The 21,359-nt window shown below is 53.8% G+C and overlaps 2 protein-coding genes across 4 annotated transcripts in view; both read left to right on the plus strand.

Annotated features, from left to right (window-relative positions):
- SRF (serum response factor) overlaps nt 1–12,050 on the plus strand; it is a 34,697-nt gene extending 22,647 nt beyond the window's left edge. For 2 of the 3 annotated variants that reach the window (XM_034764005.1, XM_034764003.1), the window contains 3 exons: nt 7,081–7,272; nt 8,190–8,266; nt 8,777–12,050. In XM_034764005.1, the coding sequence (XP_034619896.1) occupies nt 7,081–7,272; nt 8,190–8,266; nt 8,777–8,872 (365 nt within the window). In that variant the 3' untranslated portion in view covers nt 8,873–12,050. The remainder of the gene's footprint in view (nt 1–7,080; nt 7,273–8,189; nt 8,267–8,776) is intronic. The other variant, XM_034764004.1, reaches the window with a different exon arrangement.
- Nucleotides 12,051–17,402: 5,352 nt separating this feature from the next.
- LOC117874151 (cullin-9-like) overlaps nt 17,403–21,359 on the plus strand; it is a 66,351-nt gene continuing 62,394 nt past the window's right edge. The window contains exons 1-2 of the mRNA XM_034764002.1: nt 17,403–17,764; nt 19,457–20,063. Of these exons, the coding sequence (XP_034619893.1) occupies nt 17,762–17,764; nt 19,457–20,063 (610 nt within the window). The 5' untranslated portion in view covers nt 17,403–17,761. The remainder of the gene's footprint in view (nt 17,765–19,456; nt 20,064–21,359) is intronic.

Genomic DNA, 21,359 nt, shown 5'->3' on the forward strand with positions numbered 1-21,359 from the left:
AGTTTGGCTTTCCCCTGGGTGGAGGAACGGTCTCCTATACGCGTTCCTGCCCGTCCCTCTCGTTCACAAGGTGCTCCTCAAGATTCGCAGGGACCAAGCTTTGGTGATCTTGATAGCTCCAGCCTGGCCCCGCCAGCACTGGTACATATCACTCCTGGAAATGTCCTGCCACCCTTCCCGGACCTAATAACGCAAGATCGCGGCCGCCTCCAACATCCGAACCTCCAGTCGCTCCACCTCACCGTGTGGAAGTTCCCTAGCTGAACCCAGTGGAGCTGTCCTGCTCTGATCAAATCAGACAAGTTCTCCTTGGCAGCAGGAAACCCTCCACGAGAACTGCCTACCTTGCCAAGTGGAAGAGATTTTCAGTCTGGCGCAGCGCCTTCCGTCCCCAACGCTTGCCTTGGTGCCACTTATCCTGGACTATCGTCTCTACCTCAAGCAGCAGGGGCCGTCCATGTCATCAATAGGGGTTCACTTGGCTGCCATCTCCGCCTTCCATCCAGGCGCAGAGGGCTGCTCGATCTTTGCCAACCCGTTGGTCAGCCCTTTCCTTAAAGGGCTCGACAGATTATACCCGCAGGTCTGACAGCTTGTCCTGGCTTGGGACCTCAATCTGGCCCTATCCAGATTTATGGGGTCGCCATTTGAGCCCTTGGCAACGTGCGCGCTCTCTCTCTCATATACAAGGTGGCATTTCTGGTAGTGATAACCTCAGCCAGGAGGCGTTTGAGCTCAGGGCCCTAACATGAGTCCCCCTACGCTATGTTCCATAAGGACAAAGTCCAGCTCAGGCCCCCCCCCGGCTTTTCTCCCAAAGGTTGTCTCCCAGTTTCACATCAACCAGGACGTCTTCCTGCCTGTATTCTACCCTAAGCCACACTCGAGTGGCAGGGAGCAGAGGCTTCACTCGCTGGATGTCCCGAGGGCACTAGCCTTCTACAGCGACAGAACGAAATCATTCTGAAAGTCTGTCCAGTTATTCGTGGAGGTGGCGGACAGAATGAAAGGTCTGCCTGTGTCATCGCAACATATCTCGTGGATCATAACCTGCATTTGGGAGTGCTACAGCCTGGCAGGGGGGCCCACCCCTCCGATCACTGCGCACTCCACCAGGGCTCGGATCTACTCAGCAACATTCCTGGCGCAGGTTCCCACCCAGGAAAGCTGCAGAGCAGCAATGTGGTCCTCCTTACACACTTTCACCACACACTACGCAATTACCCAGCAGGCCAGAGACAATGCGGCCTTCGGACAAGCAGTGGTCCAGTCAGTGGATGACTCCGACCCACCTCCTGAATTTAGGCTCGGGAGTCACCTGGTTGGAATTGACATGAACAAGGACTTGAAGAAAAAGCGGCTACTCATCTTCTCGTAACTGTTCTTCGAGCTGTGGTGTTCATGTCCATTCCAATACCCACCCTTTTACTCCTCTGTCGGCGTAGCCAGCAAGAAGGAACTGAAGGGGTGGCAGGTCGGCAGGGCCATGAAGGCACGACAACAGGGGGTGCCCAGACCCACGCGACGGATGCTGCTAGGGGAAAAATCTTCCGGCTGTTGTGCACGCGGCATGCACACATCTGATTGGAATGGACATGAACAACACATCTCGAAGAACAACAGTTACGAGAAGGCGAGTAACCATTTTTTCCCCCAATCGGAGAAGAGGGCCGGACTGGTTGAAAAACTGATCTGACTTGGATGGAAATGAAGGCAGCTGTTAAAAAGTATATTGTGACAGGTTCGGTCAGAGAGATCCCCTTGGGACAGTCACCTGATGTGCTGAAATTACCTCTGAGCCCGTTTTCCCTGCCAGCGTGGGACTCCAGAACCCTGCCTTGTTGAGCCAGACACGCCAGCCTGCTGCAACACAGACCCAGGGTCTGAACCACACCCCCAAAGCTGCAGACTTTAAAAACAGCTCCGCAGGTTACCTCTCCAGCACCCAGACATCCAGTTTCCAATGGGATCCAAACCCCAAATAAATCCGCTTTACTCTGTATAAAGCTTATACAGGGTAAATTGTTCGCCGTCTATAACACTGATAGAGATGCACAGCTGTTTGCTCCCCCATGTAGTAANGACAAGTTCTCCTTGGCAGCAGGAAACCCTCCACGAAAACTGCCTACCTTGCCAAGTGGAAGAGATTTTCAGTCTGGCGCAGCGCCTTCCGTCCCCAACGCTTGCCTTGGTGCCACTTATCCTGGACTATCGTCTCTACCTCAAGCAGCAGGGGCCGTCCATGTCATCAATAGGGGTTCACTTGGCTGCCATCTCCGCCTTCCATCCAGGCGCAGAGGGCTGCTCGATCTTTGCCAACCCGTTGGTCAGCCCTTTCCTTAAAGGGCTCGACAGATTATACCCGCAGGTCTGACAGCTTGTCCTGGCTTGGGACCTCAATCTGGCCCTATCCAGATTTATGGGGTCGCCATTTGAGCCCTTGGCAACGTGCGCTCTCTCTCGCGCGCACGCTTTCTCTCTCTCTCTCTCTCTCTCTCTCTCATACAAGGTGGCGTTTCTGGTAGCGATAACCTCAGCCAGGAGGCGTTTGAGCTCAGGGCCCTAACATGAGTCCCCCTACGCTATGTTCCATAAGGACAAAGTCCAGCTCAGGCCTCCCCCGGCTTTTCTCCCAAAGGTTGTCTCCCAGTTTCACATCAACCAGGACGTCTTCCTGCCTGTATTCTACCCTAAGCCACACTCGAGTGGCAGGGAGCAGAGGCTTCACTCGCTGGATGTCCCGAGGGCATTAGCCTTCTACAGCGACAGAACGAAATCATTCCGAAAGTCCGTCCAGTTATTCGTGGAGGTGGCGGACAGAATGAAAGGTCTGCCTGTGTCATTGCAACATATCTCGTCGTGGATCATATCCTGTATTTGGGAGTGCTACAGCCTGGCAGGGGGGCCCACCCCTCCGATCACTGCGCACTCCACCAGGGCTCGGATCTACTCAGCAACATTCCTGGCGCAGGTTCCCACCCAGGAAAGCTGCAGAGCAGCGATGTGGTCCTCCTTACACACTTTCACCACACACTATGCAATTACCCAGCAGGCCAGAGACAATGCGGCCTTCGGACAAGCAGTGGTCCAGTCAGTGAATGACTCCGACCCACCTCCTGAATTTAGGCTCGGGAGTCACCTGGTTGGAATTGACATGAACAAGGACTTGAAGAAAAAGCGGTTACTCATCTTCTCGTAACTGTTCTTTGAGCTGTGGTGTTCATGTCCATTCCAATACCCACCCTTTTACTCCTCTGTCGGCGTAGCCAGCAAGAAGGAACTGAAGGGGTGGCAGGTCGGCAGGGCCATGAAGGCACGACAACAGGGGGTGCCCAGACCCACGCGACGGATGCTGCTAGGGGAAAAATCTTCCGGCTGTTGTGCACACGGCATGCACACATCTGATTGGAATGGACATGAACAACACATCTCGAAGAACAACAGTTACGAGAAGGCGAGTAACCATTTTTTCCCCCAATCGGAGAAGAGGGCCGGACTGGTTGAAAAACTGATCTGACTTGGATGGAAATGAAGGCAGCTGTTAAAAAGTATATTGTGACAGGTTCGGTCAGAGAGATCCCCTTGGGACAGTCACCTGATGTGCTGAAATTACCTCTGAGCCCGTTTTCCCTGCCAGCGTGGGACTCCAGAACCCTGCCTTGTTGAGCCAGACACGCCAGCCTGTTGCAACACAGACCCAGGGTCTGAACCACGCCCCCAAAGCTGCAGACTTTAAAAACAGCTCCGCAGGTTACCTCTCCAGCACCCAGACATCCAGTTTCCAATGGGATCCAAACCCCAAATAAATCCGCTTTACTCTGTATAAAGCTTATACAGGGTAAATTGTTCGCCGTCTATAACACTGATAGAGATGCACAGCTGTTTGCTCCCCCATGTAGTAAACACTTACTCTGGGTTTATTAATAAACAAAAGTGATTTTATTAAGTATAAAAAGTAGAATTTAAGTGGTTTTAAGTAATAACAGACAGAACAAAGTAAGTCACCAAGCAAACTAAAGTAAAAACACGCAAGTCTAAGCCTAATGCATTAAGAAACTGATTACAGGTAATATCTCACCCTCAGAGATGTTCCAACAAACTTCTTTCACAGACTAGACACCTTCCTAGTCTGTGCCCAATCCTTTCCCTGGTACAGTCCTTGTTCGTTCCAGCAGACATCTCAGGTGATAAGCAGGGGCTTTCTCATGATTGGCAGCCCCTTTTGTCCTGCTCCACACCCTTTAATGGTTTTGGCCCAAGGTGGGGATCTTTTGACTGTTTGTCCCCACCCCCGCCTTATCAGTGGAAAAGTACAAGGATTAAGATGGATTCCAGTATCATGTGACATGGTCACATGTCACTGTAAGACCCCTAGTCTCCATGCTTCCTGGGTTGACCCACACATATGAAGGCTTGAGGTAAATAAACCATTTACCACCAATTGTCCTAGTCACTGGGAGCCATCAAGATTCTAAACCCCCATTAATGGTCCACATTTTGCATAACTACAATAGGACCTCAGAGTTGTACTTCATCTTTCTAGCTTCAGGTACAAGAATGATACATGCATACAAATAGGATGAATATATTCAGTAGGTTATAACCTTTGTAATGATAACTTACAAAGAGACTTTTTGCATAAATCATATTCCAGTTGTATCATATTTACAGTCATAAGCATATTTCCATAAAACAAATGGAGTGCAACATCACTAAATTTTATTCATATGAAAAAGAAATGGAAGAAAGGGGAAGTTGATAGAAATTTCTATAAATCAGAAATTAGGAATTGTAGAAAACGGGTAAGGGAAGCAAAGGGACACAGAGAAATCTGTAGCAGATATAAGGATAATAAAGAGGAGTTTTTAAAATATATTAGGAACAAAAAGAATCCTGACAATGGAAATGGTACAGTTATCAAAAAAATAACACAGAAAAGCCAGAAGTTCTCAATAAATATTGCTGTTCAGTATTTGGGGAATAAACAGATGATCTAGTCTCATCATATAGGAATAACATACTTTCCATTTCACTAGTATCTCTGGAGGTATTAAATAGAAACTACTAAAGTCAAAACATTTTGAAATCACCAGGTCCAGATAACTCGCATTCAAGAGTTTTAAAAGAGCTTTCAGAGAAGCTTGCTGGACCATTAATGTTGATTTCCAATAAGTCTTGGAGCCCTGGGAAATTTCCAGAAGACTGGAAGAAAGCTAGCATTGTGCCAGTTTTAAATAGGTGAATGGGATGACCCAGATAATTATAGGCCTGCCAGCCTGCCATCGATCCCAAGCAAGATAATGAAGTAGGCTGACCAGATGTCCCGATTTTTATAGGGACAGTCCCGATTTTTGGGTTTTTTTTTTATATAGGCTCCTATTTACCCCCCCCCCCCCTCCAGATTTTTCACATTTGCTGTCTGGTCACCCTATAATGGAGCCTCTGATACGGGACTTGATTAATAAAGAACTAAAGGAGGGTAGTGTAATTAATGCAAATCAGCGTGGGTTTTGGAAGGTGGATCCTGTCAAACTAACTTGATACCTTTTTTTTTTTTTTTTTTTTTTAATGAGATTTCAAGTTTGATAAATGTAGTCATGTTGTCATAATATACATTGACTTCTGTCAGGGGCTTGACCTGGTATCACATGGCATTTTGATTACAAAACTAGAATGATATAAAATTAACATGGCCCACATGATATGGATTTAAAAACTGGCCAACTGATAGGTCACAAAAATACCTGTAAACAGAGACTCATCGAGCGGGTGCGTTTCCAATGGGCCCCACAGGGATTGGTTCTTGGCCCTAGACTATTTAACATTTTTATCCATGACCTGGAAGAAAACATAAAATCATCCCCGATAGTCTGCAGATAACACACAACTTGGGGGACGGGTAAATAATGAAGAGAGAGGTCTCTGACTCAGAGTGATCTGGATTGTTTGGTAAGCTGGGCGCAAGCAAACTGTGTTTTAATACGGCTAATTGTAAATGCATATCTCTGGGAACAAAGAATGTAGCCACGCTTACAGGATAGGGGCCTCTATCCTGGGAAGCTGCGACTCTTGAAAAAGATGCGGGGGTTGTGGTGGGTAATCAGCTGAACATGAGTTCCCTGTGTGACGGTCTGGCCAAAATCGTCAACGGGAGCCTGGGATACATCAACAGGGATCCTGCGTAGGAGCAAAGAGGTTGTTTTATCTCTGTCTGGCACTGGTGTGACCACTGCTGGGATCCTGTGTCCGGTTCTGGTGCCCACAGATCAAGAAGGATGTTGATCAATTGGAGAGGGCTCAGAGAAGAGCCACGAGGATGATGAAAGGGTTAGAAAACCTGCCCTAGAGTGATAGACTCAAGGAGCTCGATCTATTTAGTTTAAAGAGAAGGTTAAGGGGTGATTTGAGGACAATCTACAAGAGTCTTCACGGGGAACAAACATTTAATAATGGGCTCTTCAGTCTAGCAGACAAAGGTCTAACGTGATCCAATGGCTGGAAGTTGAAGCCAGACACATTCACACTGGAAATGAGGCGAACGACTCACCCAGGGTCGTGCTGGATTCCCCATCACGGGCAATTCCTCAATCAAGTTTGGCTGTTTTGCTAAAAGCTCTGCTCCGGGAATGATTGGGGGCCGGTGTCTGGCCTGTGCTCTCCAGGGGGTCAGACGAGGTGATCCCAATGGGCCCTCCTGGCCCTGGAATCCAGGATCCCCAAACCTGCAAACGCTGAGCTAAGGTCCCACATAGAAGAAATCCCAGCCTGGGAACGCCCGGCTGATGCACCCAGCCAACCTGCCCTCTGCTCCGGGGCGACAGCAGGAGCAGCTTGTGAAGTCTCTTAGAAATCCCCAAAATCTAATGCAAGCAAATCCCAGCTGGGCATGAATCCTCATGGGCCGGCTACTCCAGGGATGCAGGGCAGGGGACGTGGGGCCAGCGGAGGCTCTGGGGGTGCAGTGCTTGTCCTGCCTAAGGAGCGCTGTGGAGGGGCAGTGCAGGGGGGCTGCAGGTCGTGCTCTTCCTGGGGAAGCCCCTCCCGCTCCTCTGACTAGCACTTGCTCTGTTTTCCTGCCAGTGACACTGCCAGCGACGATCATGACTTCATCTGTGCCAACCACAGTGGGAGGCCACATGATGTACCCCAGCCCTCACGCCGTGATGTATGCGCCCACCTCAGGCCTGACAGACGGGGGGCTGACCGTCCTCAATGCCTTCTCCCAGGCATCCTCGGCAATGCAGGTCTCCCACGGACAGGTCCAGGATCAGGGTAAGAGGGCTGCTCCCCATGGTGCGCCAGACTTCCCTTGTGCATGGTCCCCCCTGTCCCCCCAGTGCATCCGGCCCCCGCCCCCAACCATCTCTGGATGATCCTCTCTGCCTGCTGGCAGCAGGGGGGTCGCCCTCCTCCCCAGCAGTGGGGGCTGGATGTGCCAAGAGCAGTCTGTCACCCCAGGGCCATTGAGAAGGGTGGGGGAGAGCAGCCATTTTGAAAGAGGGCAGCTGTTGAGTGGGGCTGGGTGAAGCATTCAGGCAAGCGGAGCACCAGCAAAAACTGACCCTCGGCCCTAAGAGATGACGTCAAAACCGACCCATTGCCCCAGACCTGCTCGCCAGGGACGGGAGGTGTGGGTGGGAACATGGGGGAGCAGGATTTGGGGAGTACTTGGGGGATGCGTGCAATGGGACAGGAGGGGCATTTTGGGGGTGGGGGCAGAAGGAAGGGGGATTGGGGAGTGCATTTGGGGGTGGGAAGGGGATTTAGGGAGGGTGCGCAGTTGACATGGGGAACAGGAAGGGATGGGGGATTTGGGGGTGTACGTGGGGGGAGGTGAGAAACAGGAGGGGAAGACCGTTTCGGGGAGCACAGGTGACTTGGGATGGACACTGGCTCCTTTGTGCTGCCTTGGCGATGGAGAGCAGCAGTAAGCCCTGGTGAGCTGGCGCTGCGCATTGTGGCTGCTTGGTCTGGTCTGGTGCGGAGCAGGGTGACGCAGCCAATGCGCATGGCCGAACCACCTTTCAAAGGCTCGATGGCAGGTGTTTAACATGGCCCCGCTCCGCCGCGGTGTTCCCCGGGGCCCGGCCTGCTCCGCCGCGGTGTTCCCCGGGGCATGTTCCCTGGGGCCCGGCCTGCCGCGGCGGCGTCCCGGGGCGGAGGATCTAAGCGCTGACTCTGTGTGGCAGGTGCGGTCCCCCAGGTGTTCCTGACGGCCCCATCGGGCACTGTTCAGATTCCGGTCTCAGCCGTCCAGCTTCACCAGGTAGGCACAGAGCAGTTTGGTGGGTACCTCGCCCACGCCACCCATCCGGCCTCTCCCCCACAGCAGCCCTGCGGATGTGTGCAGGCCGTTGCCCCTCCCCCTGGCCGCAGAGATCCCCAGGGGTCACTGGTAACGGGGGTTGTCCCAGACACTGTGCCCAGTGAGCTCTGACCCTGGGAAGGGAGGTGCTCTGAACGCAGTCAGCCTCTGGTCTGCGGCGCTCCCAGCCTGTAGGGGAGACGGCAGCAGTCTAGATGCTGGGCCACAGATGGGACAGGACCAGAGCCTGGGCCGCTGTTGGCAGCATGGGTGGGTGAGCTGCTCCTTCTCCCCGCTGTTAACAGCGCACCCTCCGAGCCCTGAAGCATTGCTCTGTGGATGGGGAGGCCTGGCATTGGCCCCCCGTGCAATGGGTGGCTCTCCAGGTGGGCCCGTACTCCAGGTCCCTGGCTACACCCTGGGGTGGCCGCATGATGCTCCCCGGTGCTCTCTCCTCCCTTCTCTCTCCAGATGGCTGTCATTGGCCAGCAGTCCGGCAGCAGCAGCAACTTGACAGAGCTGCAGGTGGTGAACTTGGACACGTCCCACGGCGCCAAGAGTGACTGAGAGGCCCTGTGGTGCCCCGGCCCGGGAACTGCGGCAGCTGCTGCCAGCCGGGTGCCGTCCCTGGCCCGTGGGCTGCGGAGCGTCTCGCCGGCGCCGGGATCGGCAGCGATTCCCTCTCGTACGGACTGCATCACTTATTTATTGTTGCCTTTTCACGTTTCCTTCACACACACGCACGCACACACGGGGCGCGGGGTGGAGCTGAGCCAGGGCTGGGCTGCGTTGGGACGCTGCGTTTCCTGGGTTTTTCTCACGGCAGCCAAAGAAACTCAGCCCTGGAGGGCAGGGCTCCCCCGCCAGGTCCGTAAACAGCCCGGCGGCTCCAGCTGCTGTTTGCCAGGAGTATTCGCCCCGAGCAGGGCACAGGCCCAGTAAAGCGACAGGAACAGCCCCCACCGAAGGAGCTCTCTTCCCAGGTCCAGTTCTCACCCCTCTGCCCATGTGCCAGGGAGGGGTAGAGCGGGTCCAGGCAGCGTGCCTTCAGTATGGCTCCCTCCTGCAGCCGGCAAGCTGCTCTGGGGGGCATCCCAGGCTGAATCTGCTCCCCTGCCAGGGCATCAGCTCCTCCCCAGCTGCTCTCCTGCTGGCAGGGTGGGCTGGACAGGACCTGCTCCTGCCCAGGTGGCAGCACAGGTGCCAGGCCCTGTGGCAGAAAGCAGCCCCCCAGCAGCGATAGTGCAGCACCGTGGGCGAGATGCTGCCCTCGCCTGTAGCCCTGGCACTGCTGGGACACAGCAAAGTGAGCTCCTGGCGCAGTCCCTACAGCCCCACCGGCCCCGTGCAATGCCTCCTTGGGCTGGCGGGTGTCCCTGGAGAGCTGTGATGCTGTCCCAGCACCATCCATGAGGAGCGGGGCCAGGGGGCGCTGCGTGGGGTTGATGCTGAGAGGAGCCGAGCTGGAAGTAAATGGTGGTTTGCATTTCCCATGATAAATGTCTCTTATTCCGCCTGGCCAAAGCAGTTGCTTTTGTGCCCCCTGGACACTAGCGAGCTGCCGGGGAGCAAGGTAACCTGGGCGTGGGTCCCTGCGCTTCTCAGAGAGCCCTGCAGCCCATGGACATAAATCATCTCCATGGGACACTCCAGGGGCCACCCTGTGCTCTCGTTCAGGTGCCGGGGCTGGGAAGACCCAGGTATGTGGCGGCAGGATTGCTCTCTGTGCATCGCAGTGCTGCCTGGCTCCTGCCAGGGGCGCTGTCTGCATCCGGGCACAGTTCCTGCCTTGGTTAGTGCTTTCCAAAGCACCATTTCAACGTGAGGTGGAGGAACCAACTGAAACGTTCAAGGGAAAAATGACAGGGCCCCGGAGCTGCCGCACAGCCTGGCCCAGGAGGCGAAAGGGGGGCGGCGCGGATTCCTTCAGGCACCTGGGAGGGGCGGTGGGGCACCCCCGAGGGACAGTGCTGACCTCGGGAGGCGCTTTGGTCGTGTGGACGGCTCCGCTCGGAAGGAGCGTCCTGTCCTGCTGGGGAGAGGAGAACGTAGGGTGCAGTGAGCGGCTCTTTGGGGAGAGAGGAGGCTGCTGACTCCTTAGGGAACGAAGCAGCTACTGTAACTTTTTTAAATTAAAGACGAGAAGCCTTGAAAAAAAAAAAAAAAGACTTTATTTTTCTAAGTGTTAAACTCAGTATTTATGTAATTCTCAAAGGAATTAAAGTCCGGCTCCTGTACAGTTTTCATGGGGTTTGTACCACGGTGGGGGGCGGGGGGTAGGGACAGGAAGGGGCCTTGCTTTTTAATTTGTATTGTAACCTTGGACATGGTTCCTCCAGCATTAGCGTTTAAGCTGCCCGCCCTGACGTGCCCACGGGTGCTAGGAATTGAACTGGGGCAGCTCAGCCGTTCCTGCCGGTTCGGAGCGTGCCTGCGTCCCTTGGGCCAGTCTGGGTTGGCCTGCGTGGCGGGCTAGCCACCAGCCCCCGGAGAGCAGGGAGGGGCTGGCTCCTGCTGGGATGGAGGCAGGGAGTCCGGCCTCTACTCCCTCCTGCTGTGTGGTGGGAAGGGGGGAGAGGCTGGCGCGAGGCTCCAGGGCCCTGTCTGGTGTCGGCTGGAATTGGAAGGGCGCCCTCAGAGCTGAGAAGGGGACAGGGCCTAATGGGGCCTCTGCCCCTGGCACCCCACTCCCTAAAGCTGCTGTCAGTCTGGGAAACAAGTGCCTCCAGCAGTGTGTTTTGAGACCACGTTGGGAGAAGTTTCCAATGTCCCTGCAAAGCCTTAATTCTTCCTGAGCTGGGCAAGAGGCCAGCGCCCGGCCGTGGGCAGGCGAGATGCCGGCGTTTCAGGCTGCTGGCTCTCCTGTCCCCCCGGGGCTGTTCTCTGCCCTTCACACCCCTCTCAGTAACGCACACAGACATGGCTTTCCCCACCTCTGCTGCTTTGAGGAGAGGGTTCGGCCTCTCGCCAGCCCTCTTCTTGTGCTGTTCCCTGGGGAGCTGGGCGGGTTCCCTTGGGAGCGTGGACGTGGTTCCTCAGCCCTAGGGAGCTCCCCGGAGTCTCCTCCGAGCCAGGCTCTCCTCTCCTCTGTCTGCGCAGCTCCCAGCTCCAAGCAGCAGCTGACCCGTTGTGGGGCCGCGTAAGGCGAGGTGAGGGTTAGAGCCCAGCCATGGCTCAGGACGATATGCCCAGGTCTCCCTGTGGAACAGAGCCACTTTTCCGGGCAGCACTTTCCCCCTCGTGTTGCTAACCAGGAGTCAGCTCAGGGCAGGGGGGGGTCTGGAGCTGTTGTCTGGCCTTTCCCCCCTGCTTTTCTCGGGCTGACGCTGTGAAACTGACCCCCTGGCCAGAGCTGGAATGAGTTGATTAAAGCCCCTGTGCAGCGTCAGGAAGTGCTCCCGCTCCCCTCCAAAGGAAATGCAGGTTAAACGCTAATGCTGCATTTTATTTAAAGTGCGGACTTGTCAGAACACTTGTGTATCAGGGATGAAATGGCATTTATTGTGTGGTGACCTTTTTAGTTCCTTTTATTGATTGTTTTGGGTTTGTGTGTGTGTGCGAGCGTGTGCTTGGTTGTGTGTGTGCGTGCGTCCGTGTGTGTGGTGGTTGTGGTTTTTTGTTTTGTTTTTTTTAAAACGTTTCCAGGGCTTTCTGGAAGGATGTGGACGTAATCACAGTACTATGTACAGAGCTTTCTTTTGTATTAAAAAATACTCTTTCAATAAATGTATCATTTGTGCACAGATTGGGTGGTCGTGAGTCTGCTTCTAGGCACTGGGTGCTTAAGGAGACCAACTCGGGAGGGCCGGAGGGGCTGAGACATGCCTGGTGTATGTCACTCCTAGTTGTAAATGATTTCACACGAGCAGAAATGGCTTGATTATAAGTTAAAGAAACAAACTGGGTGCCCAGGCCAGATGGCAAAGACTGACTTGCTAACGCAGCCTTCTGAAAGCCAATCAGACAACTGCAGATTCAACGCCAGCCTCTCCCACCGGCTCCGCTGCACCTGACCTGACAAGTGAACATTTGGGAGAAAGGTTTAGTGTTGATAGAGCAGATCTTCAAATCATTGGCAATGTCCTTGGGAGCATGTGTTGGGGTGTCTTGGGGAAGGCTTGTGGGGAATTTTTAATAATTAACAAAGCAAGGAAGTTCCAAGACCCACAGCCTCCTTGAAATGGAGTGAAGGCTGGGAGTATTAGTAACTTGAGAGTTTAAAAAAAACGTACCAGGAGGCTGTAATTCTTACTAACCCAAGTGCCACGCACCCAGGAAATTCAGACATGAGGCTGCAGTTGAATGAAATCCAAACTTGTAATGCTCTGGGAAAGCACCATGGAGGCACCCAAACAACCTTGACTCTGCCCCCAAGTCAGGCCCTTCCATAACTCTCATTGTGACTAAGCTTTTTAGTGACGGAGGTGACAGCTTAGACCAGTGGTTCTCAAACTTTTGTACTCTTGCCCCCTTTCACACAGCAAGCCTCTGAGTGTGACCCCCCCCCTTAAATATATAAAAAGTGTTTTTATTTTATAACATATTATAAATGCTGGAGGCAAAGAGGGGTTTGGGGTGGAGGGTGACAGCTCGCAACCCCCCCCCATGTAGTAATCTTGCAGCCCCCTGAGGGGTCCTGACCCCCAGTTTGAGAACCACTGTCTTAGACTAAACTGATTTTTAGAGAGACACTAGGTTTTTTCCTGCCATGAAGTCACTATAGGGCAGAGTTGTAAATTTGGCATTTCCTGACTTTTGCTCTACATTCTGAACAGAGGAGTCTTTTGTATATAATTTCCAAGGGTCTTTTAAAAGAAACTCTAATGCCCTCACTCCACCATGGTCCTGATTAAACCCAACCCCTTCAGTATGGCAGCACAGACCCTGCCCACGTGAGTTGAAAGATCAGTTTTATTTTTTCTAATTAATGGAGATCTCCCATCTCCTAGAACTGGAAGGGACCTTGAAAGGTCACCAAGTCCAGCCCCCTGCCTTCACTAGCAGGACCAAGTACTGATTTTGCCCCAGATCCCTAAGTGGCCCCCTCAAGGACTGAACTCCCAACCCTGGGTTTATCAGGCTAATACTCAAACCACTGAGCTATCTCTCCCACTGTTGTAGCTGCCGGTGGGTGTAGGCTCTTGTGCTCTGTGGCCCAGTCATGGGAGTGTGTAGAACACTGAAACAGGAATAAAGACAGCATAGCTGAATCTGTAGCCACACTGCCTTTCAGAAAGAAGCTGCCACAGCTAAGTGGTTGAGTCTCCCATATTAAACACCTGGGTTCTGTTCCCAGCGTGGCCAGGTGTGAGGGATACGAGCCACGGATGTGACCTCAGGTTTACGCTAGGCCAAGACCACTCAGTAGGAAAGTTCCTGAATAAATAATTATCAATGCGGTCAGAAGACAGCTGTGAAATCATAGTCCCCTATCTGGTGCATCTTCCCTGACCCCCACGGCTAGCTAAGTGGCTGAGGAGCCATTTTGTCCGTGTCCTGGCTGGAAGAGAGTCGGGTGGGGTGGTGCTTGTGCAGTACTCATTGAATGTTCAGGGTTATTGACAGCAGGCTGCAGTCAGCAAATTGCAGATGGGAAATGACAATTTCCAACTGCTCCTAATTGCCAGATCTGAACAGATTGACATGGGGCCAGCAAAAGGCATTTCCCTGACCCCAGTACATCCCTCTTGCTGAACTATGGAGTCCTGCTGCATATCATGGAGGAACTAGAGGTCTCAAAAAACAGTCTGTAGAATTGTAACGGAAAAGCATAAGGTAACTAATATAGCAATCACTACCACGGCACCCTGCCGTTCTCTGGGTGGAGAACTAAAACGAATTCCTGAGCAGGGCTTGGGGCACAGTGATTACACACACATTTTCTCAGCATGCTAACAGATACAACTAGAGTCACAATGCTAACAATGGCTACTTTCATGTAAAGACTCAGAGCTCGTCTGTGAAAGTTAAGGTTATATTATGTACATGCGCTAGATGTTTAGGTCTGTTTCTAACTGGGTGTGTAGAATTATTTTGTTCATTAGGAAAAGATTGCTGTTTGGATGGGCTTGCACGCTACAGTGAGGAATGCAAGACATCTCACTGGGTAGCTAGATGGGATGGATGCTATTTAGAGCCCTGAGGAACCCATAGAAGAGGAGTGAACAAGAGAGACACAAGGACTGGTCACAGAGGTAAGACGAAAACCAGGAAAGAGGGTGTGAAAATCAAGGGGTAGATAGAATCATAGAGAGCAATCAAGGGTAGTGGAGAAGTCAAGGAGGATGAGGACAAATTGCAGGCTCTGAGATTTGGACACGTCTCTGGAGATTTCAGGGAGAGCAGTTCCGGTGGAGACCGCATTGGCTGGGTCCAAGTGTAAATAGAGAGGAGGAAGGGAATGGCCAGTCCTCTGTGAGGCCAGAGAGTGCAGGGAGACAGTGGGGTAGGTGGAGAGAGAAGCAAGGTTAAGGGTAGTTTTTTCAGGATGGGGAAACGGAGGGGACAGAGCTGGACAGGCCAGGGCCCAGGTAGAGGATTGGAAGTGGAGAATAGGCCATTAACCTGTGTCAGATCTCGTCAATAGCCTCTCTGAAGAGCAAGGTCTCCCAAGTGCCCCTGGAACAGCATGACACTTTCAGAAGCTGTTGTTCAACAACTTTCCACCCGTTCCCTATTTACGGTTGTGTTACACTCCCCTGAATCAGGGGCCCCAGGGAGCTCAGCTCAGCCCCCATCCAGGCCCGTTGGAGCGTGAACTGTATTCTTCAGTGTTTGCAGGATGGGGGATAACTTACAGAAATAAGGATTTTGAATACATTTTCAATTACAAAAGGGGGTAGGAGAGGGGGAAAATCACATGATACTGAAAGGTCAAATTGAATGTTACAGGAATGTACAAGCATTTTAGGTATAGGATTCTTTGGGAGGGCTGAAGCTAGTATACCCTAAAGGCTCAGAAACTAACAGAGCAAATTAAAAAAACCCAATGTTTGTCATGTAATGACTTTGGGGTGAATAACTAATGATTTTTGAATGCTTGTCCTTGTCAGTCTATCTTGGGGTTGAGTATCTGTATTTAATAAAATTTACAGTACAACTTTGTGCCCTTAAGGCCAGTTTTTTTTGAAAGGTATGTATGTAGGCATCTAGTGGGATTTCAAAACACCTAGTTACAGTCAATCTTTAACTCCTGTGAGCCCACAGAATAAACGGTTTTTCTTTTGTTCACAAGGAGCAGCCATTGACAATTACAAACTAGATTGCGATATTGCAATACAGCCAGGACATGTTACAGTAGGGGTGACCGCGGAAGGCTTGTATGCGGTGTAGGTGCGTGGGGGTTCCAGGTCTCAACATGGCTCTTGAAGTTCCCAGCAACTATTAATATTTCAATGATTACAGACCATTAAACTATACATGAAACAGCACAATGCCACCCAGCTGCACGATGTTAACACGGGTCAATGACGACGTGCTAAAAGTAATAAAAACAGTTGAAAAGTAAACAATGTAAAGGCGGGAAATGCAGTTACAGGGGCATACCAAAAAAAGACAGGCCCATTCAGGCAGTCAGAATCGCAGCTGTGTCTCTGCGATTTGCTATGAGGCTTTCTGCACTCCTAGCCCTGTGCAGAACACTGATAAGGGATTCTTTGCATGCAGTGCTGTTGTAGGCGGGTCGGTCCCGCGATATTAGAAAGGTGGTGGGGTGAGGGAATATATTTGATTGGACCAACGTCTGCTGGGGAGAGAGACAAGCTTTCTAGCTGACCCAGATTCTTTGAAACACTACAAAGCACAGGTGCTGGAACTAGGGGTGCTGGGGGGCGGCTGCTGCACCCCCTGGCTTGAACTGGTTTCCCTCATGGACAGGGTTTACAGTTTGGTTCAATGGCTCTCAGCACCCCCACTGTACAAATTGTTCCAGCGCCCCTGCTACAACAATGAATGACTATGGTAATGGGGGGGGCTGCGTGGGGCAGACTGGGGGCTGCGCGGGAAATGCCGGGGGGCTGCGTGGGGCGGGCTGGGGGGCTGCGTGGGGAGGACTGGGGGCTGCAGGGAAATGCCGGGGGGGCTGTGTGGGGCGGGCTGGGGGGCTGCGTGGGGAGGATTGGGGGCGGCGCGGGAAATGCCCCGGGGGGCTGCGCGGGAAATGCCGGGGGGCTGCGTGGGGCAGACTGGGGGCTGCGCGGGAAATGCCGGGGGGCTGCGTGGGGCGGGCTGGGGGGAGGGTTTCTCTGCAGCTCCAGGCATCCGCGCCGCGCCCCGCCCCGCCCCGCAGGCAGGAGGGACCAGCCCATCCCCCCCCAGCAGCTGCCCCGACTACCCAAGCGCCTCAGTTCTGCGGCGCATGCGCGCCGGCGTTCGGCCGCCCCCCCCGACCCGTAAGCGAGGCTCGCGCCGCGCATGCGCCGCCGTACCCGGAAGCGGAGCGCGGCCGAGGCGAGGACGGGAGCGCGGCGCTGACTGGCCAGGTGCCGGGCTCGGGACGGCGGCGGCGGGGTGCCGGGGGCGGGGCCGCGCGCTCCGGAGTGTCCGGGCCGGGAGGGGCCTGGGCTGCGGCCCGGGGGCGGGGTCGCGCCGGGCGCACGGAGCCCCCGCAGGGCCCAGCAGGACTCGGGGCGGGGCGGGGCGGGGCGGAGGAGCCGGGGCGCTGCAGCGGCGGCGAGTGGCCGGGCCGGGGGGAGGAGGAGGAACGGGGCCCGGGGCCGGCCCGAGGTGTGTCTGTGACCGCCCCGCGGGAAGGGAGCTCCTGGCCGGAGGGAGCTGGGCTGGGGCCGGCACTGCCGGGGGTGACGCTAAGAGCCGTGGCAGGATCATTGTGCAACAGCCATTCTAGCCCGTGTCCCCACACAGAGACACCCTGACAGGCTGCAGCTCCCGGCCCAGATCCCCAGCTCGGGGGCAGGCTGGGTCCTTCAGGAGCGGGGAGGTCATAGTCATAGAATAGCAGGGTTAGAAGGGACCTCAGGAGGTATCTAATCCAACCCTCTGCTCAAAGCAGGACCAATCCCCAACTAAATCCCCAAACGGCCCCCTCAAGGATTGAACTCACACCCCTGGGTTTAGCAGGCCAATGCTCAAACCACTGAGCTATCCCTCCCCCCAGGTGCCTGGTAATAGGGACAGGTGGCTAAAGCAGGGGGTGGGAGCGAATTGGTAGTGGGCTTGGAGGGGAAGGTATCAAATTGGTTGGAGAGTCCAGCGAGCCGCGGGCGCTCGGAAGAGGGGTGAGGCCGGCGTGCTTCCTGAATGCTGCAGCAGCGTGGAGTTGTGCTAGTCCCAGCTGCAGAGTCCGCACCTGAGCGTTCATTAAAATAAGAATCACCATGTGTTTGTGAAGACTTCCTTGCAAATGTGAACTGCGTGTAACCAGTGCAGTGGTTTGAGTCCATAGACCGCCTGAGGAGTTGCCCCATTCATCTCACTGTGACATTACTCTGAACCCTCATGGTACACCTCTACCCCGATATAACGCGAATTCGGCTATAACGCGGTAAAGCAGCGCTCCGGGGGGGGCGGTGCTGCACACTCCGGCGGATCAAAGCAAGTTCGATATAACGCGGTTTCACCTATAACGTGGTAAGATTTTTGGGCTCCCGAGGACGGCGTTATATCAGGGTAGAGGTGTATTTACTATTTCGCTGCTGAGAACTTTAGTAAAACCACTCAGCTATTGAACTTACCACACAATCCTAAAATGCCTGTCGAGGTGCCTAAAGCCCCAGCTGTTTCCTACCCAGTTGCCAAAACCTCCCGCTTCACCTGACAGCTTTTGTGATCACAAAACTCGGTGGCACATTATGAACGCTGAAAATATGAGGCCAGTGAAGGGAGTGCAATGTAAGATCAGAGTAAATGACGTGGGAGCTGTTGTGTGTTATTTCTTTCCCTGTTTCATTCGGTTTCTAGTCTATGTAAGCTGTTTGGGGCTAGCACCTTCTTTTTGTTCTGTATTTATACAGTATGTGGCACAAGGGGATCCTGGCCCTGGCTACTACAATATATGTATAGACTACATAATGGCATCCACTGTTTAATTCAGAGGAAGCACCCACAGAATCCCAGCTCTGCTGTACCAGGGTGCTGTGGAATCCAGGGACCATGCTACAGGATTTAGGTCTGGATGTGCCCTCCCTCTGCATCTCAGTATAGCCCTCCTTTGCATGCAGAGGCCTCCCTCGAGTTGTAGGAAGGATGATTGTTTCCTTGTGTGATGTCTGCTTGTAGACAATGACTCAGAGACCTGATCCAGGTCCAGCTAAGGTGCCCAATGTTTCTCCTTATTACCAGCTCCCTTGGCCATGTGGGTAAATGACTCAGGCAGCATCTATTCATTCCTCCCCACTGTCTGCCACATGGACTCCATTAGTCACTCTCTCCGTGTTAATGAATGTAACCCAGCATCATGAATAGTACAGAGATTGGTGCTTTACATGCAGTCTGGTCCCCAGGATCTTTGAGAACAGTGCTACGCACAGCGCATGTCCTATCTGTTCATACTGATAGGAAGTTTCCTCTCACAGGCTGGCCGCTGGCCCCCAGCCATAAATAAGGCTGCAAGCCAGAGAGGCGCTTGAGATGCAGAAATGGCAATAGAAAAGCAAATTGAGTTTCTTGGTCCGCATGTGCCAAGGTATCATGTCCATGGTACTTGCCTCGGTGTGAGGTCTGGCTCTGGTGAACCTTCCTGTTCAGTACCAGGAAAACTCAGACAGTTTGCATGCAGTTTAGGGAATGACTGGGTCAGTGGGAATTGATTTATTCAGTGAGATTCATTTACTGTATGTGTATTGAACCTAGGAAATTCTGTTAATGACTTTTCCCCTTGGGGAATGATGGCGAATGTTGAGCTATTTGCTGTACAAACACAGGGAGTGGCTGTCTCTGCCCTGAAGAACTTACAGTCCAAACACACAAGTCAGATCAAGTGTGGGAGGGAAAACAGAGGTGGTGACTTGCTTAAGGTGACATAGCCGGTCGGTGGCAGGGCTGGGGGGAGAACATGCAGAACTCTCCATCTCTAGTCCCCTCTCCTACCAGCTGGGTCCCAGAGGTTCTTCCCTAGAGAGCTCTCTCCCCGAGCTCTGGACCGGGGTTCCTAGGTGGATCATAACCTGCTCCTGCCTCTCTCTCTCTGCCCAGACATTCCCCGTCATGGTGGGCGAGAGGAGGAATGGAAACCTGCTCGTGCACCTGGGGCCCACGCTGCAGGCCCACCCCGAGGAGCTGATCCGGCAGCGCCGGGGCCACGATGGCCACACCGAGTACCTGATTCGCTGGAGCATCCTCAGCTTGGAGGAGGGCCCAGGGAGCAGCACCAATGCCTCTTCGGCGGAGAGCAAAGCGGAGAACATCCTGATGTGGATGTCGGCAGAGGAGGTGTATGCCAACTGCCCGACGCTGCTGGGCAAGAGGAAGCCCGAGGGGCAGCGGGTGAAGGAGGAGAAGGCGCCCAGCACGTTCCCTCCGGACGTCACGCTGGACGAGGCCTCGCTGCTGGAGATGAAGGCTGACGTCAGGAACCTGGTGCAGCGGGCTAGCCGGCAGATGGCCGGGCCCACGGGCCCGGAGTCCTCCATCCTCAACACCATCCACGTGCTGAGCGCCTACGCCAGCATTGGCTCGCTGACGGGCGTCTTCAAGGAGACCGGGGCCCTGGACCTGCTGATGAAGATGCTGTGTAATGAGGAGAAGCAAATCCGTCGCAGCGCCGGCAAGATGCTGAGGGCCCTGGCTTCACACGACGCAGGTGAGATCTCCTGGGCAGGAGCCCCAGAGAAAGGCTGGGCCAGGCCCAGCTGTACTGGGGGGATCCTGGAGCTCTCTGGGAAGGGGAAAAGATTGGAGCTGGGTTCCCCCAGGCAGCAGGATCTTCTCGGGGACCCTGTTCTCTTCCGGGTGGCTGGGGAGGAGTTGGGGCTGGGTACTGTTTCTAGTATGTGGGCTCAGTACTCTGAGAATCTGACTGGCTGCTGAGGGCCTGACTTGCTCATCTCGAGGTTGCCCAGCAGAATGTAGAACTCAGAGGCCTGAATGTGTTTCAAGGTGCCTTCTAGGGAGGGAGAAGTCCCGTAATTGATCTCCAAATGCTTCCAAGGCCAGCAAACTCAGCAGAATTTCTTGGGAGGAATGAGGCAAAGCAGTGAGCAGAGTGAGATGCTGAGGACAAGGCATTGGGACTGCACTGCTGTGGGAGACCTGGGTTTAGTCCCAGTCGTCTTTCGTCTGCTGGGGGTACTGGACAGCCAGGCCCCATGCCCATCTATGGTGCTGCCCCGGGCAGCCTAGAGCACCATTCTGGATTCTGAAGCCCATGTCGCTGTGTTACCTGGTGCTCCTTGGAGAATCCCAGTGGAGTTTGGGAGCTTACACAGAACCTTCATTTCCCGCTTGCCGTTGTATCCTATTTGATAAGCTAAAACTTGATGCTAAAAACATTTCTGAGCCTCTTGTTAGCGAGTGGCTCAGGGACATGGATTTTCTGTGTACTCCTTGGAAGAGCCCTGGTGGTTTCCTGTCTGCCCCTCTGCCTTGGAAGGATTTTTTGGCTCATCCTGCCTCCATTTCCCCAAGGACAGTTCTTGCTGGCAGTGACTAAGGCCAGGTCTACACTACAGACCTATGTCCACCCCCTGAGCGACTTTATACTGACCTAACCCCCGTGTAGACAGCGCTATGTCAGTGGGGCAGCTACCGCCTCTCGGGGAGGTGGATTGCACTGACGGGAGCGTAGGAGAGTCTTCACTTAAACACTCCAGTGGTGCAGATCTGCCCTCCGTTACCAAGCAGCAGAGCTTCCTTCACGCCCAGCCCCAGCTAGGTCCACAGAGCTCCGGTGTCCCTAACAAAGCATCAAGCAGCGGGGGAGTTCCCACCCCACAGAGTTCCTCACCTCTCCTGCCCGGCTTCCTTTCCATAGACTTGAGTTTTTGTGGCACATTTGGTCTGTCTGTGGGCGTGAGAACATCTAATAAGCTGGTCCAATCAGAGATACTATCTCACCCATCTCCAGCTGCAGCCCCTCGAGAACTCAGCCCTGGCAAGT

This window comes from Trachemys scripta, chromosome 3 (genome assembly GCF_013100865.1).
Source record: "Trachemys scripta elegans isolate TJP31775 chromosome 3, CAS_Tse_1.0, whole genome shotgun sequence".
Lineage (NCBI taxonomy): Eukaryota > Metazoa > Chordata > Testudines > Emydidae > Trachemys > Trachemys scripta.